General features: G+C 34.2%; 1 protein-coding gene across 7 annotated transcripts in view; it reads left to right on the top strand.

Moving 5' to 3' along the window:
* The window catches only part of Rbm39 (RNA binding motif protein 39), a 32,353-nt gene extending 17,050 nt beyond the window's left edge, over nt 1-15,303 (top strand). For 5 of the 7 annotated variants that reach the window (XM_046432933.2, XM_046432931.2, XM_058575547.1 and 2 more), the window contains 9 exons: nt 1,706-1,843; nt 3,516-3,581; nt 5,711-5,915; nt 6,338-6,415; nt 10,033-10,083; nt 12,812-12,893; nt 14,372-14,477; nt 14,875-14,953; nt 15,050-15,303. In XM_046432933.2, coding sequence (XP_046288889.1) covers nt 1,706-1,843; nt 3,516-3,581; nt 5,711-5,915; nt 6,338-6,415; nt 10,033-10,083; nt 12,812-12,893; nt 14,372-14,477; nt 14,875-14,953; nt 15,050-15,150 — 906 coding nt within the window. In that variant the 3' untranslated portion in view covers nt 15,151-15,303. The remainder of the gene's footprint in view (nt 1-1,705; nt 1,844-3,515; nt 3,582-5,710; nt 5,916-6,337; nt 6,416-10,032; nt 10,084-12,811; nt 12,894-14,371; nt 14,478-14,874; nt 14,954-15,049) is intronic. The other 2 variants (XM_046432934.2, XM_046432932.2) reach the window with 1 other exon arrangement.
* Nucleotides 15,304-17,607: the final 2,304 nt, after the last annotated feature.

The raw sequence follows: 17,607 nt of genomic DNA, 5'->3' as shown, positions 1-17,607 counted from the left end.
TCAGTTTATGATTTATTGATATCTCACAGTATTTGAGTATTCCTTTGTGGAAATGAATTTACATTGATATTTTAGTTATTTTGTACACAGAAAAATCAGGATGCCTAAATCTAGTGATTATGTATTTTGAAACTATCCTTAGGATTCAGTACTCTATACATACTGAATAAGCAACCATTTTCTGTTGCTAGTCAGCTTTTTTTTTGGTGGAGGGCTGAACTGGGGTTTGAATTAAGGGGCACTCTGCCACCGAGACACCTCCCCATCCCTATTTTGTATTTATAGAGAGGATTTCACTGAGTTGCTTAGCACCTCACTTTTTCAAGACTTGGCTTTGAACTCTATGATTCTCCTGCCTCAGCCTCCTGCAGCTTTTTCTTTTCATGGCAAATACGTTAAAATATTTTGTGGAATACGCTAGAAGAACAATGGCCAATCTTTTTCTCCTTTAATCCTAAATGTGTCAATCAGGGTCACTTTTCAGCTGAGCTGCATCCCAATACTGTGTGTGTGTGTGTTTTGAATAACTTCATGTAGTTCTGATGATCCACTTTGGTGCCTCACACGTGCTAAGCATTTGCTCTACCACTAAGCCAGAAAACCAGTCCTTCTAAGCACCATTTGAGACAGACTTAAGTTAATCACTAAGTTGGTTAAGTTGGTCTTGAGCTCATTTATCCATTTTGAGCTCAGTTATCAGCCTCCTGAGTCATCTGAAGTTGTTTGCTTTTCAATTACTGAAATACATTCATTACTCCATAAGTCTTCAGTTCATCAAAATTACATAATGCTTTTGAAGTTGCGTACAAACTTGATAGAGTATGTCATGTCTACTGTTAAACTGTAGGTATAGCCAACTTACTTGTTAGATTCATTTTTACCATTGTATTATATGTTCTTTTGTATTCTTGATTATTAATCCTGAGTAATGGTCTTTATAAACTGGATAGGAAAATAATCATAGGTTGGCTCAGTTGCAGAAAGCTTGCCTTACTTAGCACACCATGTTTTGTTTTGTTTTTTTTTTAAAAAGGCATTCCGTCCATCTACAGTTACCAAAAAATTTTACAAATAAATAATCCTAGCTCAAGTTATTTGTCAGAATGAATAAGAAGAAACCCAGTAGCTGTATGTGAATAAAACTGTGACCTCTCATAGTAGTTTGTGACCAGACAAGATCCTTGTTTCAGAATGTAAAATGTAGTTTTATGGTGGATTTAATTTTACATATGAAATATGGATTTTGTGTATTTGTGTGTGTGGTGGGGTGCTGGGGATTAAACCCAGAGCCTTGTGCATGCAAGGCAAGCACTCTACCAACTGAGCTATATCTCCAGCCCCTTGCGTATGAAATATGGTATGAGCTTTATATATGATTTGCATATACTTAATTTGATTTTATTATAAAACATACATTTCAGCTATTATTAAGCATTCAGTTCAGTGCCATTAATCATGTTTAAAATGTTGTACTATTACCACTATGTGTCATCAGAATGTTGCATAACATTGTGGTAATCTGTAAACTGCATTCTGTTTCTGACTTTTTTTCCTTCTAAAGTGATTTATAGATTTTTTTTTTAACTTGTTTATTTAGCATATTTGTATCTCTAATCTTGGCTGTGGTTGTTATTGAGCATCTCTGTCTGTTCAACCTGATGTATTAGCACTGTTTGTTATGGATTTGTTCATATTTTTCTTGTAGGCAGAAAAAAACAGAGCTGCAGCAATGGCAAACAATTTACAAAAGGGAAGTGCAGGACCTATGAGACTTTATGTGGGCTCATTACACTTTAACATAACTGAAGATATGCTTCGGGGAATCTTTGAGCCATTTGGAAGAGTAAGTACAAGTACATCAATGGATGTTTTAGAAGTTCTTTACCCAAATGTAGTGCATAACGATTTCTGTATGTAGAATTTGTTATTCTAGGGAATCAATTTTTTAAAAAATCATTAAGAATAAATGGTTATGCTGTGCATTTTTAATTAGATCATATTTTGTTTTGGGAGGTTTTCCCCCGTACTACAATTCTAGTGGTATGTGGAGAAGCTTCTCTACTACTAAGTTAAGTAATTAAATTGTTTCTGACAGAATCAATCTTACAATGGACAAACAAATGGGGGAGAGAGAATGTACTATCGATTGAACCCACAGGCTATCACAGCTACTTTTGCAACCCTTTTTATTTTTTTTATTTTTAATCTTTCTGTGTTGCCAAGGCTGTCCTTGTATTTGTGCATTGCTGGGATTACAGGCATGCACCACCGCCCTTAGCCTAATATTAATCTTTTGGGGGGGTTGAACCAGGGTTTGAACTCAGGACATTCAACCACTGAGCCACATCCCCAGCCCTATTTTGTATTTTATTTAGAGATAGGGTGTCACTGAGTTTCTTAGATCTTAGCTATTGCTGAGGCTGGCTTTGAAATTGTGATCCTCTTGTTTCAGACTCCTTAGCCACTGGGCTTACAGGCGTGCATCATGGCATCCAACTTTGAATGTGGTTTTTAAATTTGTTTATCAGCCCACCACCATATGGCATCCCTTTATGAAGTTTTTAAAAAAATCAGTCATAAAAGGCTTGTTATTGTTGGGGGTGCTTTATTGGAATTGTAGCAGTGCCACTATCAAAGTGTACATTTTGCTCAGTTATCACAACACAAAAAGGTTGAAACCACCAACCAAAACACTAAATAATATAATATAGGTATTATATTTGAATTTTTCTTTGCCCTTTTTTTATATGGGCAGCTTTTAGGGACAGTTTTAATTGTTATAATTGACAAACCATGAAGTTAACTTATTTAAGTGAACAGGCTAATGATTTTTAGTATATTTGGTGTCCACTAATCACTATATTCAGTGTTTAGCCTATTGAAACTTTTTTTAAAAAATAAGTGTCTGTAGGCAGGCATGGTGGTGCATGGGTGTAATCCTAGTGCCTTGGGAGGCTCTGGTAGGAGGATCTCAAGTTCAAAGCCAGCCTCAGCAAAAGCAAGGCGCTAAGCAACGCAGTAAGACCTTATCTCTTAATAAAATACAAGAAAATTGCTGGGGGTATATGGATCAATGGTTGAGTTGTCCTGAGTTCAATCTCTAGTTTTCCCCCATCCCCAGTATGGAAAGGACATAGAATATTTATTTTGTTTCCAACATCTGATGTTATTTTAGAAAGGCCTTAGACTTTTTTTTTTTTTCCCTGAATAAAAAGACAATTATTTTACTTGGCATTGGGAATCAAACCCAGGCTCTACAATTTGGAAGTTGTGTGCTGTGCCTATCACAGCAATACTCACAACTACTTAAGACAATCTTAATTTTATTTCCACCCTTCAGTGTATAACTTCTTGCTTAACGAATTTTCTAGAGTTGCTTTTTTTTTTTTTTTTTCAATTATGGGTTATGAGAAGTTTTTAGTTTCTTCTATTGGGAGGAGAATTTTTTGAATTGTCTATGTATACTATGCTTTTTTTCTCTTGTTGACTTAAATAATTATGACATTTATTTTTAGATTGAAAGTATCCAGCTCATGATGGATAGTGAAACAGGTCGCTCTAAGGGTTATGGATTTATTACAGTAAGTAATTGACATGTTAACATATGAACTATATGCGTGTGATTCTCCCCCTTCCAGGAATGTAGATGTAGTTACTGTTTTCAAATTGCTTAAATTTGGTAATAGTAGTCATTTTCTTTTCATTTTTTATTTCCTTTTTTGACCACACCGTTAATCCCCAAGTCTCTTGCATGGTAGGCATGTATGTGCTCTTCCACTTATCACCAACCCTTTTTCTTTCTTTGTATGTTACTACTTACTAAGTATACTAAATCTGATCATTAGGAGCTTATTATTATTATATCTGATTTTTTAAAATGTGTGGTCAGTTTGCTTACCCAGATCTTTTTTTTTTTTTTTAATTATTAATATTTATTTTTTAGTATTTGGCGGACACAACATCTTAGTTTGTATGTGGTGCTGAGGATCGAACCCGGGCCACACGCATGCCAGGCGAGCGCGCTACCGCTTGAGCCACATCCCCAGCCCTTACCCAGATCTTTATGAAAGCTGTTATATCATTCTGTTTCTCTTGTGTCCCATTGTTTACGATATCTTGTTTCACTTAAAAATTCTTTTTAAAATGCATACATACCTAACAACCATGTTTGCCTTATTACAAGCGATTGTGGCTAATCATGATAGCCCAGTTCTAATAGGATTATTAAGTGTTAATTGGAGTAATGTAGAACCGATGTGCTTCTACTTTTTCATATGTGTGTAGGGTGCTGGGCTTATAACCAAGGGCCTCATACATGATGGCCAAGTGCTCTACACTGAACTGTATTCTTAGGTTAAAAAGAGGGGGCATGCTGGGCATGTGACTCAGTTGTTACATGTCTCTGGGTTCAATCCCTGCTACCAAATAAATAAAATTCATATGTCTATTTTAGTCCAACTCTACCTTAATATATTGGTGAAAGGAGAAAAGCTATTTAGAAAATGTAGTACACCTGCATTGTGTTTCTTAATAACATCAGCATGGTTATCCTCTTTCATTTTTCAAAAAAAGGAGTTATAGCTGGGTGTGGCCCATGCCTATAATCCCAGTAGCATGAGAGGCTGAGTCAGGAGGAGTGTGAGTTCAAAGCCAGCCTCGGCAACACCACCTTTAGCCTGATATTAATCTTTTTTTGGGGGGGGGTGTGTACCAAGGTTTGAATAGGAGTTTTGTTAAGGGAATATATTCAGATTTTTTTCCTGTAATTTGTATCAGATTTGAGTATTGTATTCTAGGTAATAAAATATTCAGTAATTTAGAAGTACAAGGCTTATTTTGAGTTTGGTCTGTAGAACCCTTTTTAATAGAAGACTTAAATTTTACCAAATGATTCATGAACGTTCTATTATTGTATAGTTATATAAAATTAGATTATATAAATTATTTGCATGGCATATTTGTATTAAATGGTTGATATCTTTTCATTTAACTAGCATATACAATTATTATGATCTGAGTAAGCATAATTGTTATTTTCTAAAGGTAATTAAACCCTGGGATCACATCCCTAGTCTTTATAATGTTTGTTTGTTTGTTTGGGGGGCATCGTGGGAATTATAGTATGCATCTTTATGCCTGACTGAAATTTTTTTTTTAATTTTTTTTAATATTTATTTTTTTTTAGTTTTCGGCAGACATAACATCTTTATTTTATTTGTATGTGGTGCTGAGGATTGAACCCAGCGCTGCAAGCATGCCAGGCGAGCACGCTACCGCTTGAGCCACATCCCCAGTCCCTGAAATTTTAATTTCTCATTGTGTTTTCCTTCATGAGTGGAAAAAAATCTTATCAACATTTTAAAAATACGCTTGGGGATATACCTCAGTGATAAAGCATCCCTGTGTTCAATTCACAGGGGTGAAAAAAATTTAAAAAATCATTTTGGTTTTTGAAAATTTATTTTTCAAATTTTGTTATTAATATCCCATATTGCCAACTGTAAAATAATATCTTTTCTTTCATTGAAATTATTTGTCAATAAATTTTGATTTTAATTTGTATAATTTTAAGGTCTGATCTGTTACTTAAATCTTGAAACCTATTTCCCTATCTACCTGGTAGTCATTATTGAGTATATTTATTAGGGTTATGTGTATGTGTATAAATCAAATGTTGTGAATCTCCTCTCCTTTCCCTCCCCAATTGTAGTTTTCTGACTCAGAATGTGCCAAAAAGGCTTTGGAACAACTTAATGGATTTGAACTAGCAGGAAGGCCAATGAAAGTTGGTCATGTTACTGAACGTACTGATGCTTCTAGTGCTAGTTCGTTTTTGGATAGTGACGAACTGGAAAGGACTGGAATTGACTTGGGAACAACTGGTCGTCTCCAATTAATGGCAAGACTTGCTGAGGGTATGTTTCTGGTGGTGTTTGTCATAATTTTTTACAGGTGTACTGATGAAAAACTAGTATAGTTTTAGGTATTATACCTTTTCTTATTTCTGACTTAGGTGAAAGTGGTAGTATGGATCCAGAAAACATTTTTTTTTTCTTTATTAAAGAGAGAAAATTTTAATACTTGTTTTTTAGTTTTCGGTGGACACAACATCTTTGTTTGTATGTGGTGCTTAGGATCCAACCCGGGCCGCTTGCATGCCAGGCAAGCGCGCTACCGCTTGAGCCACATCCCCAGCCCTCCAGAAAACTTTGTTTCTCTTTTTCTTAGCATAGTAAACTAGAAGTGTTTGAGGACATTTAGAGAATGTGCCTTTGAATTTCTCTTCTTTCCTCCTGCCAAATTAAACCACTTACTTTGTAAATCTATTCTTTTACAGGTACAGGTTTGCAGATTCCACCAGCAGCCCAGCAGGCTTTACAAATGAGTGGCTCTTTGGCATTTGGTGCTGTGGCAGGTAGGAATTGAATCTTTTCTAATTTGAAATCATTTATTTTTTTCATCTAATTCGAAAATTTGCCAAATTTTTGCATTTAAAAGGACTAACTGAGAATTCAATTCATCAAGTACTTTTAGCATAAATTTGTACAGTTCATGTAAGGAAGTATACATTTTGGATTGAATTGTGTCCACTAAACATGTATGCCCCAGGTTTTAGTGGGAATTAATATAAATTTAGAAAGGTTAAAATATCACTCTTGATGAGAATCACAAGTTGATATAATGAGGATGAAAACATTTCTTTTCAATAATGTTTGAATTGTGAAAACAATAGATCCTTAAACTTAAAATAATTGCAAAAGTAACAGTGTATGAGGTAATTGCCTTCTTAATATCATGTAGGATTTTGACTTGGGGAATGACATACTTGGAGAAAAGAAAAAAACGGGAGAACTGACAGTTTTTTGTTTCATGGTTTTTGTTACAATACAAACCTTATCTTTTTAATGGAGAGCATTATTATTATTAAGAGAGGTGTGTTTTGTTATTTTGTTATTTGCCTTCTTGGTGGATAGCTAGAAGTGTTTGAGGACTTTGAGAATATGCCTTTGAATTTCTTTCATTCCTCCTGCCCAATTAAATGACTTACCTTTTAACCTGATTTGTAGTTAGTCTCTAGTGTTTCTGACAATTATGCCACTGCATTCTTGGGTGGGGGTTGAGTGGGGTGGGATGGTGGTTGGTACCAGTTATTGAACTCAGGGTCACATGATCACTGAGCAACATCACTGCCCCATTTTGTATTTTATTTAGAGACAGCGTCTCACTGAGTTGCTTCACACCTTGCCATTGCTGAGGCTGGCTTAGAACTTGCCATCCTCCATCTTCACCCTCCCAAGCGAGTGGGATTACAGGAATGTGTCGCTGTATTCTTTTTGAAAAATCATAACTATTGGGGCATTTTTGTATTTGATGCCTCTCTTAACTCTCTGTATTCCATTTGTTTCAGTGCATTATTATTTTTTACTTTTAAGATTATTATCAATTTAAAGGCTGGGGATATTGTATAGCTCATTTGGTAGAGTGCTTGCCTCAAATGCATAAGGCCCTGGCTTCAGTCCTCAGCACCACAAAATAATAAATAAGTAAATTACCAATTTAATTTTGTATAGTGACTGAATGGTCATAGAATGCCACTTGCTGTAAATGCATCTCTTTATGAAATATATCTTTTCTTAGGATTTGATAGGGATTTTTTTAAAACCTGAAAACTATCCCCTTTTATTACTGTACATGTCATTCTTTGATAATTTAGAAAATGTTTATCAATTCTAGTAGATGATAGTAACAAAGATTTTGTGCCCTACCTTCATGGAATTTATAGTGAAATACGAGTCATACCCTGATTGTAAATTTCTATGTAAATATTTTTAGCTGTTTTTAAAAATAATTTTTGATGTTGCATAGTATGTCCATTATGACTATTTTATTTTTGCAGTTTCCTGGGTGCATGCTTATGTTTTTGTTTGTTTGTTTGTTTTTCCTTTGTACTGGCATTTTTCTTTTTCCTTTGTACTGAGAATTTAACCCAGGCATTCTTAATCATTGACTCACATCCTAAGCTCTGTTCTTATATTTTATTTAGAGGTAAGCTCTTTCGAGTTGCTGATGGTGGATTTGAATTTTTGATCCTTTTGAATCTACCTCCCAATCAGATGAGATTAAAGGTGTGCACCACTGCACTTAGCCTTCCTGTGTGATTTATTGTATGGTTGGCTGATTTTTTCTGAGTTCATAAGTCTTAGTTAAATATTTCTGATCGGAATGTGTTTTTTTTTTTTTTTTTTTTTTTAATATATATATTTTATTTTTTAGTTTCAGTTTGTCACAATACCTTTATTTTAACGTGATTCTGAGGAACGATCCAGAGCCTCCACATGCTAGGTGATTGCTTGACTGCTGAGCTACAAGTCCATTTGGTGCAGAGTTTTTGTAAAGGTGGTTTTCATAAGCCCTTCAAATAACCACATTGAAATTAAATTGATACATTTTTACTGTGATTGAGGCTCTTATTCCTAAATCTTTCAAAGCAGTTACTTTGAAACCAAGTTTGGATTATCATTATTCATCATTTATTGTTGTAGTAGCTTAATAGTCCTAAGATAAAATATGATTATAAACCATGCTTTCTTTCCTAGTATGTCAGGAATGGCCTCAAAAATGACTTATTGAAACTGAGATTGATAAATACTCCATAGCATGGATTTCTAATATCTATGCGACAATTTGTGTTATTATTTAAGGTTTATTGACAGTATTCCTATGATCATGTCTTCAAGTTCCTTCAACAAGCTCCAGTTAACATTTATTCAGCTCCCTGAGATGCCAATTTTGAGAACCTAGGACCCCAGGTATTATATATATCCCAGTATAATTTTGGCTGCAGGGGCTGGGGGTGTGGCTCAAGCGGTAGCGGGCTCGCCTGGCATGCGTGCGGCCGGGTTCGATCCTCAGCACCACATACAAAGATGTGTCTGCCGAAAACTAAAAAATAAAATATTAAAACTTCTCTCTCACTCTCTCTCTACTTCTCTCTACCTCTCTCTCTCTCTCTCTTAAAAAAAAAAAAAAAAAAATTTCGGCCGCAGATCCCAAAATTTTGACCCGTTTCCCAGTCATTTCTATCTCCAGCAGGAACCTTCTATGGTAATAATGGGCCACAAAATTCAATCACATTTTAATGAAAATTATTATAGGAAACTTTCAGGTAATTTGTATATTTGTATTTTGTTTCTTTTTACCTTCAGGGTAGCTTTATAGCAATGTGGCATTTTAATTAGGCAAACTTGTTGTCATTTACTTCCCAGAGCTTTCTTGGGAAATGGTGATGCTTATGTGAAAAAATATGTTTTAAAATTCTGTGATGTATTTTTAATATGGCTAGATGTTTATATTTTCCATGTGTTTCATTGGTTGTAATAAAATCCCATAGATTTCATTCCTCATAATAGTAGTATCTCATAGTAGGCTGGAAAACTGTTAACTTTAATGAATTTGTGATCATCTCTGCTACCCTTGACAATTAAGTATTAAATTGTCAAACACAGTCAATATACATTCATATTGTTGGAAGTGTCTTTTCCAAAATTGATGTTCTTGTTACAGAAACATGAGATTATTGAATATGTTTACAACTTTCTGATTTATACTGTTGATGAGTTTACAGTTTTATTACCACCTTTTAAAAGTATTAGTCACTGATATAACAAAATATTATAATTTCCCAAGTACTTGGAATTGAATTCTCAAGATCAGGGTTTTTCACACATTATCTGACCGGTGTGCTCCCCTTTCCCCATTTCCCATTATTTCCATCTGAAGAGAGTAGTATAGTGGAACACATTTGAAGTATAGAAAGGTAGTTGGAATAGGAAGAAAGGAAGTTTCCTAGTGCAAGAGGGAAAATAAAGGCCCCAAAGCCTTGTCAATGAGGAATGGGGAAGGAGGTTTTGCTGCCAGGTTTTACTAAGTTCATTTTAATAAACCCTGCTGTTATAGTCCTCTTTTATTAAAGCTTTCCTGACATTTACCCTGTTAGTTGAGGCTCTTCATTGTTCCTGCACTGAGCTGTAGAATTCTCTTTTGTTATAGATTTGCAAACACGACTTTCCCAACAGACTGAAGGTGAGTTGAACTGCTTATAATTATTACTTGTTGTTAAATTAAAATTAAATGGAATAAGACATAGTTGCATGTTATTGTATAATTTTGTATCTAATTTTGAAATTTGACAGAATGACAACAGTGGTATATACATAGTAAGCTATGTATTTCAGAATATCTAATTCAGTTACCTAATATATAAGAGAAATGTACATGTCCCTGAATGCTTTTACTTTTAACTTTCTTATTAATATTTTTAGCCTTGTGCTGAGGGTATAGTCCTATGGTAGACTGCTGACCTAGCATGCCAGCAATATATTCTCAGCATCACCAAAAAAAAAAAAAATCAACCTCTTATTTTTATTTGTTTTGAGTGTTAATGGAACTTTTATAGATTTCAGAAAACAAAATATTCTGTTAATTGTTATTTAGTAGAATAGTCTTTCAAAACATGAAAGACGATTTTAAAGAATGGTATTTTGATGTCATTCATTTGTGTAAGCCCATATAAAGTCATGAGCGGTCTTTTTTGATCTAAATTGCATGTATATTAAAAGTATTGTATACTCTCTCTTTTTTTCTTTTGTAATTGTCGAGTTAATCTGCCAAATGGCAGGCAAGAACATTTTGCGGTTTAAATTTAGTATCTTTTCATAAGAATATCCTATTGTTTTATAAAATCCTATTCAAGGAAAGGATAATAGGATTTTATATGAATAATATCTATTGTGTTCCTTGATAGTTTAGAATTAAACTCATACTTTAATTTTTCTTGCAAATGAGATGTACTTGGTGTTCTTTAACAGATTTTTAAAAGGTAGAATAGAGTATTGTCCTATTCATTCATTGGATTCTTCATGTGATATAGTTTGAACCATGATGTTTCTATAGTATATGCTCTTAATATTTTTGTTTTCACATTGTATTTGTGAAAGCAGAAAAAGCTGGTCTCCTTCAATTGTTGAAGACCTTCTGGTTATTCCAAATATACTTGAAAATATTTAAAGCTACTCAGATTGTTCTTCAGTTTTTCTTAAAACTTACAGATTTTTTGGAGGTTTGTTATTGAGGTTGAACTGGAACTACTGAGCCCAAATGATCCTCTTAGATCAGATAGCCAAGTAGCTCAGATTACATTGTTGCACTACTGTGCCTGATTATATTCTTTAATATTTTTGTCTTTCCCCCAGTAGAATTTGACAGTTATTGTAGTATTTTTGCTTTTATTTAATACAAAGTTTATGGAAGAAAGCACTATTTGTTGAAGGAAATGTAAAGGGACAAAGATTTTTTATTTAAAATACAGCTTAATGTGCTGCATATATAGCTCAGTGGCAATGTCTGTGCTTGCCTAACAATTGCCAAACCCTGGGTTTAATCTCCGGTTCTTTAAAAACAAAACAAAAAAATAAACAAAATATTGCTTTACAAAAGGATAACAGTTGTTCATGTAAGGAAAATTCTGCCAGAAACAATCATTCTTTTATGATATATTTTATGCCTAGCACTACCTTTATTTAGTGGTATATTTCTAATACTTCCTCAGGTGATTGTTCATTTTAATTACCATAATTTCTTAATGAATTGTTCTGTCCTTAGCTTTGTTTGTTTTTATGCATTGGAATGAAATTTGGTCAGATAATATGAGTACGGTGAGTTCTGTAACTGCTACTGATAATTTTGTAAATCACAGAAGCAAATATTTTGGAATGTGTTGTAACTTCAGATTTCAAATATGTATTTTAATTGGAATATTAGTGTTCATTTTAAAAGTGGATATTGCAGATATGCCGCTCATTTTCATGTTTTTTATATTATAAAAGTATACTTGTTTAATTCATTAGGATTTATTTTCATTGGATATTAAGTGCCTTGTTTTATGCATTTTATTTTTGACGTCTAATTTTATTAAGGTTTTGTATTTCAAAGAAAGTATATGTTAGAAGGTTGTAGATTTCATTGGCATTTCAGAGGATTTTATTTTTTATGTTGGTATAAAATGCAGCAATTCTGCAGAACCAGTATTTTATTTATCATCTTTCTTGAATTATTTATATTGAGATTCCATTTTTTTTTTTGAGTTGATTTAGATCACACAGAAAGTTTAATTTTTCCTATAAACATAATACTCCCTAGTTGGGCATGGTTGCATGCCTGTAAACCCAGGTACTTGGGAGGCAAAAGCAGGAAGACCACAAATTTGAGAATAGTCTCAGCAGTGTCGTGAAGTTGTAAGCAACATTGTCAGACACCTTCTCAGAGTATTTATTAAAAATAAATAAATAAAGACTGAGTTGTAGGTTAGTGGTAAAAGTGCCCTGGGTCTAATCCCCCATAAATTTCAATTAAAATAACTAATACAATTTGCAGAATGTCTGTAGGTCGCCTATTTTTTGGCACCTAAAGTAAAGGATAGTGGCCTTCTGTGTTTGTTCCCTAAGGAAGGATTCAGCCAACCACAGATTGAAGAAAATATTTGGGTGAAAACGTTGCATGTGTATTAAACATTGTCATTATTTTCTAAGCAATGTAAAAAAAATTACATTTTATTTAGCATTATAATTAATCTGGTGATAATTTGTGACTGTAGTTGTAGATTAGTGCGGTATCTACAGAGTGAATGACATCCTTAAACATTGGGATACGCATTTTGTTTTATTTATCAGGGATATTCTCATGCATTTTCCATGAAAGTAATTTGTCTCTTTGGTTTTTTTTTTTTTTTTTCCTCCTTTTTTTTGTGTTTTAGCTTCAGCTTTAGCTGCAGCTGCCTCTGTTCAGCCACTTGCAACACAGTGTTTCCAACTCTCTAACATGTTTAACCCTCAAACGTAAGTATGCTTTGATCAAGTTTCAAAGAGTGTTCTTTGAGGGCTAGGATAAAGCTCAGTTGGTAGGGTGATTGCCTCCCTGGGTTCAATCCCTCGCACAACCCCCCAGTTTTCTTTGAAAACTGTAATATTTAGTTTATAAGGTAGCATATAGGACATTTTCATATGATTCTAAATTGAAAAAGTACAAAAATTTTTAAATATTTTAACATAAATTTTAGGTATTTTTTGTGTAGTCCTTATAATGGTTACATTTGTAAGATTAGGATAAATTAAAACTATGGAGATTTTCCCTGTTTTTCTAAATGATTTCATACTGTGCATTTACAGGGATTTACTTCTATCATCAGTTTACCCTCTCACTAGCTTTTAACTTTGAAATTTAAGTTTTCAGTATCTATTGATTTATTAATGTATTTATTTAATTTAAAGTGTCTATTGATGGATGCAGGGCATGAATTAGCAGATTTCTTTCTTGGAGATGCTGGGGTTTCAAACCCAGGGCCTCGTGCATTCCAGTCAACCACTGTACCACCAAGCTATACACAGAGCCCTCTTAATTTTGACAGCAAGTTCTTGCTAAATTGCTGAGGTTGGGCCAGAACTTGGGATCCTCTTGACTCAGCCTCCTCAATTGCTGACATTACAGGAGTGTGCCTTTTCACCTTTGACTAGCTAAGTATTAGAATACCATTTATTAGTACAGAGTTTTGGTGATTTTATAAATCATATTTACAATATACCAAGTAAATATAAACCTAAGTTTTCTGTTCAGCTTTAATATTTATTTTTCAGTTGTAGATGGACACAGTACCTTTAATTTAATTTATTTATTTATTCTTATGTGGTACTGAGGATAGAATGCAGAGCCTTGGACGTGATAGGGGAGTGCTACGTGGCTAAGCCATAACCTTAGCCCCTCTGTTCAATTGTCATTCCAGCCCTTCTTGTTTTATTTTGAAAAAGCTTGTTGCTAAGTCATTGAGGGCCTCACTGAATTGCTGAGGCTGGCTTTCAATTTGTAATCCTTCTTTCCTTCTCAACCTCCTAAATCACTGGATGACAGGCATGTGCCAGTGTGTCTGGATTCTTATGTTCTCCAAATACCAAATTTCTTTTTTATGAAACAGTTATAATTATTGATAAAAGTTTAAATTTTAGAGTTAGCAGTATTTGATCCCTACCATGGACTAAACGAGAAAAAAATAGTCAGCAGATCATTTAAATATTCATTACAGAAAAAAAAAAAAAGACCAGGTTATAAACAGTGTTTTACATTTTAAAATTTTATTTTTCCTACTGTTTAAAACAATTGAGTTCTCAATTGGTAAATTTATGATTATCCAGAATAATGGTATATGCTTAATTTTATTAATCTCATGAGTACTTTTAAAAAACTTAACTTTTATAAATTCTTTGATATTTCTGTATTCATTTGTTTCTATAGAGTTCTAATATAACTTAATACTTTGTTTTAGAGAAGAAGAAGTTGGATGGGATACAGAGATCAAGGATGATGTGATTGAAGAATGTAATAAACATGGTGGAGTCATTCATATTTACGTTGACAAGAATTCTGCTCAGGTATTTCTATCTCTAAAAAAGTATTTTATGGCCACTCTCTTCGATTAGAATGGTTATTTATGAAAAGAACTTTAACATCATGACCAAATATACCCTCCAATATAATCAAAACGTTGACCGGAGTGTTATTATATGTTACTGGTGATATTAAGAGCCTGCCATGAAATCCTCATATCTTGAGTCATTTCTAGCTTTTGGATCAGAGTCAAAAGACATTATATGGCAAAATTGAGGAAAATTTGAGATATGCATACTAGCCTTTGTAATAAGTATTTAATACATTTTATGGTTATCAAATAAAATATTGGGTTTTTCTGTAGGTACCTTGAATAAATCTGTGCAGGTCCACATTGTTTATAGGGATGTCTTTACCTTTGTGTTATTGTTTGCATTTTAGGGCAATGTGTATGTGAAGTGCCCCTCAATTGCTGCAGCTATTGCTGCTGTCAATGCGTTGCATGGCAGGTGGTTTGCTGGTGAGTTTCATCTTCATTCTGAGTGATTGTTAGTTTGTAAAACTTAAGTGAATATGCTTAAACAAATATCTTTTTTTTTTTTTTTTTCTCCAACAGGTAAAATGATAACAGCAGCCTATGTACCTCTTCCAACTTACCACAACCTCTTCCCTGATTCTATGACAGCAACACAACTACTGGTTCCAAGTAGACGATGAAGGAAGATATAGTCCCTTATGTACATAGCTTTTTTTTTCCTTGAGAATTCATCTTGAGTTATCTTTTATTTAGATAAAAATAAAGAGGCAAGGGTCTACTGTCATTTGTATACAATTCCTGTTACCTTGAAAAAATAAAAATGTTAACAGGAATGCAGTGTGCTCATTCTCCCTACCTAGCAAATCCCACTGTATACAAAGCTGTTCTCGTTCTGCCTTTTAAAATGTTCATGTAGAAAATTACATTAAGGATCTATAGGAATAGCTCTAGGGGAACAAGTGTGCTTTCTGTACAAAGGCAGACAGGTATGTAATGATGTTTTTAATGTTTCAGAAGCCTAACTTTTTACACAGGTTACATTTCACATTTCACTAATGTTGATATTTTACTCATGGTTTAGCAGAGGTTTCTGGAATACACATTTAGTGTATGGGGATTCAAGCCAGGTAAAGGGCTGTTTGGCTAGCATCTCATCTTGCATTTTGATCATTTGGCAAGAAAGGGAGATTTCAAAATTATATTTCTTGATGGTATCTTTTCAATTAATGTATCTGTAAAAGTTTCTTTGTAAATATTATGTGTTTTGGTGTGTCTTAAGATTCCAAACAAAATGATCACTGCATTTCCTGAATATGTTTAGTCAAGAGTCTGGTAAGGCAAAGAAGTCTTAGCAAGAAAATAGGAAATGCAGAAATAGGTTTTGTCTGGTTGCATATAATCTTTGCTCTTTTTAAGCTCTGTGAGCTCTGAAATATATTTTTGGGTTACTTCAGTGTGTTTGACAAGACAGCTTGATATTTCTATCAAACAAATGACTTTCATATTGCAACAATCTTTGTAAGAACCACTCAAATAAAATTCTCTTAAAAAGGCCATAAGAAATCTTTATTTTTCAAGTATTGTAAAGTCATAGAATCTGAAGAATAGGGTAAAAGCTTGTTTGACTTCTAGTGGTGAAATGATTCTTAATGTGTAGTCTGGGGAAATTCGTACCCTTATACAGTCCCTGTCAGTTCCTTCTCAGCATCATTACTCTAACCTAGCATTGTACTTTTAAGTCCATGTATCAAAATGAGAGAAGATCAAGCAAGTTTACTGAGACCTTCTCAACCTGGCTGGTTTTTATGTTGTCTATTGTCTGGCCATCTTGGTGGACAAATCTTCACGGTTCTATTTAACAGAAAAAATTCAAATCAATAGCAGGTTCCAGTGTTTTGGGGGCAGGGACACATTCTTTCAATATATTTTTTTCTCTCAAAGAATCTCCTGATAACCATAGTAGGACACCTGTGCTGAGGATTGAAGCCAGGGCCCCTCATGTGTTAGGGGAGTGTTCTGCTGAGCCACAACCCCAGCCCCCTTGAAGTTTTTCTCCCATTTCTATACCATGTCCTATGAAGTTTATTGTCATTCCTTTATAGGGAACTAGGACAGTAAATGTATTTTTGTAGTTTTCAAAGTTGTCCACCGGTGAACCACAGAAAAATTCAGTTTATAATGGATAACTATGATGGGGACTGGGCAGTTGAGCATAACTGTAATGATACCTACTCAGGAGGCTCAGGCCGAAGGAACACAGACTTGAAGCTACCTGGACAACTTAGTAAACCCTTCTCAAAATTCAAGGAAGAGTTGGTGTGTGGTGGTACACACTTGTAATTCCAGTGATTGGGGGAAGCAGGAGAACTGCAAGTTCCAGGCCAGCCTCTGGAATTCAATCCCCACTGTAGACCAAAAGATTAAAAAATACTGTTTAGTGGTGATGCATTTTCCTAAAGGAAGTCTTTGGGTTCCATCCCTAGTACTACCACATAATATAATGGTTTAGTTTTTGAACTTTTTTTTCCCCCTTGGCACTGAGTATTGAACTTGGGCACATCCCCAGCCCTATTTTGTATTTGTTTTTTATTTAGAGACAGGGTCTCACTGAATTGGCTAGCACCTTAGCATTGCTGAGGCAGGCTTTGAACCTCTGCCTCTAACTTTGATGCATAGAAAGAAGTTAAAAATTGCCACCGAATTAGATTGAAGTCATCAACTCCTGACACACTATGTCATTTTAAGAAATGTATGCTTTAAAAGCTGATTGACCTATGTCTCCCATACATTTTTTTCTCTGTTGAATGGGGGCAGGTAGGTGGTGGTACTGGGGAATGAACCCAGGCCTTTGATTGAACAAGTAGTTAAGGGGTGGTGCCTATTGTGGTAATCTCAGACAGTAATGGGGCTGAGACAGGAGGATCAAAAGTTCAAGGGGAAGCCAAGTTCAAGCCTGTAATCCCAATGTTATTTCAAGAAAAAGAATTTTGTGGAGGATCAGGTTACAGTTGACATCATTGAGGCCTGGTTAGGATGTTATCTGGGATTTAGCCACTTAAGAAGGTAGAAAAGTGATATTTCAGATTTTTTTTTTTCTTTTTCATTGTATAAGCTGTTCTTTTCTGATCAAGCAAGAT

The sequence above is a fragment of the Marmota monax genome, unplaced genomic scaffold (genome assembly GCF_021218885.2).
Source record: "Marmota monax isolate L192 unplaced genomic scaffold, Marmota_monax_Labrador192_F-V1.1 WCK01_AAM20220418_F8-fsc00014, whole genome shotgun sequence".
NCBI classification, from domain to species: Eukaryota; Metazoa; Chordata; class Mammalia; order Rodentia; family Sciuridae; genus Marmota; species Marmota monax.
The sequence above is the reverse complement of the archived record's forward strand: the minus strand, read 5'-3'. Positions and strand labels throughout refer to the sequence as shown.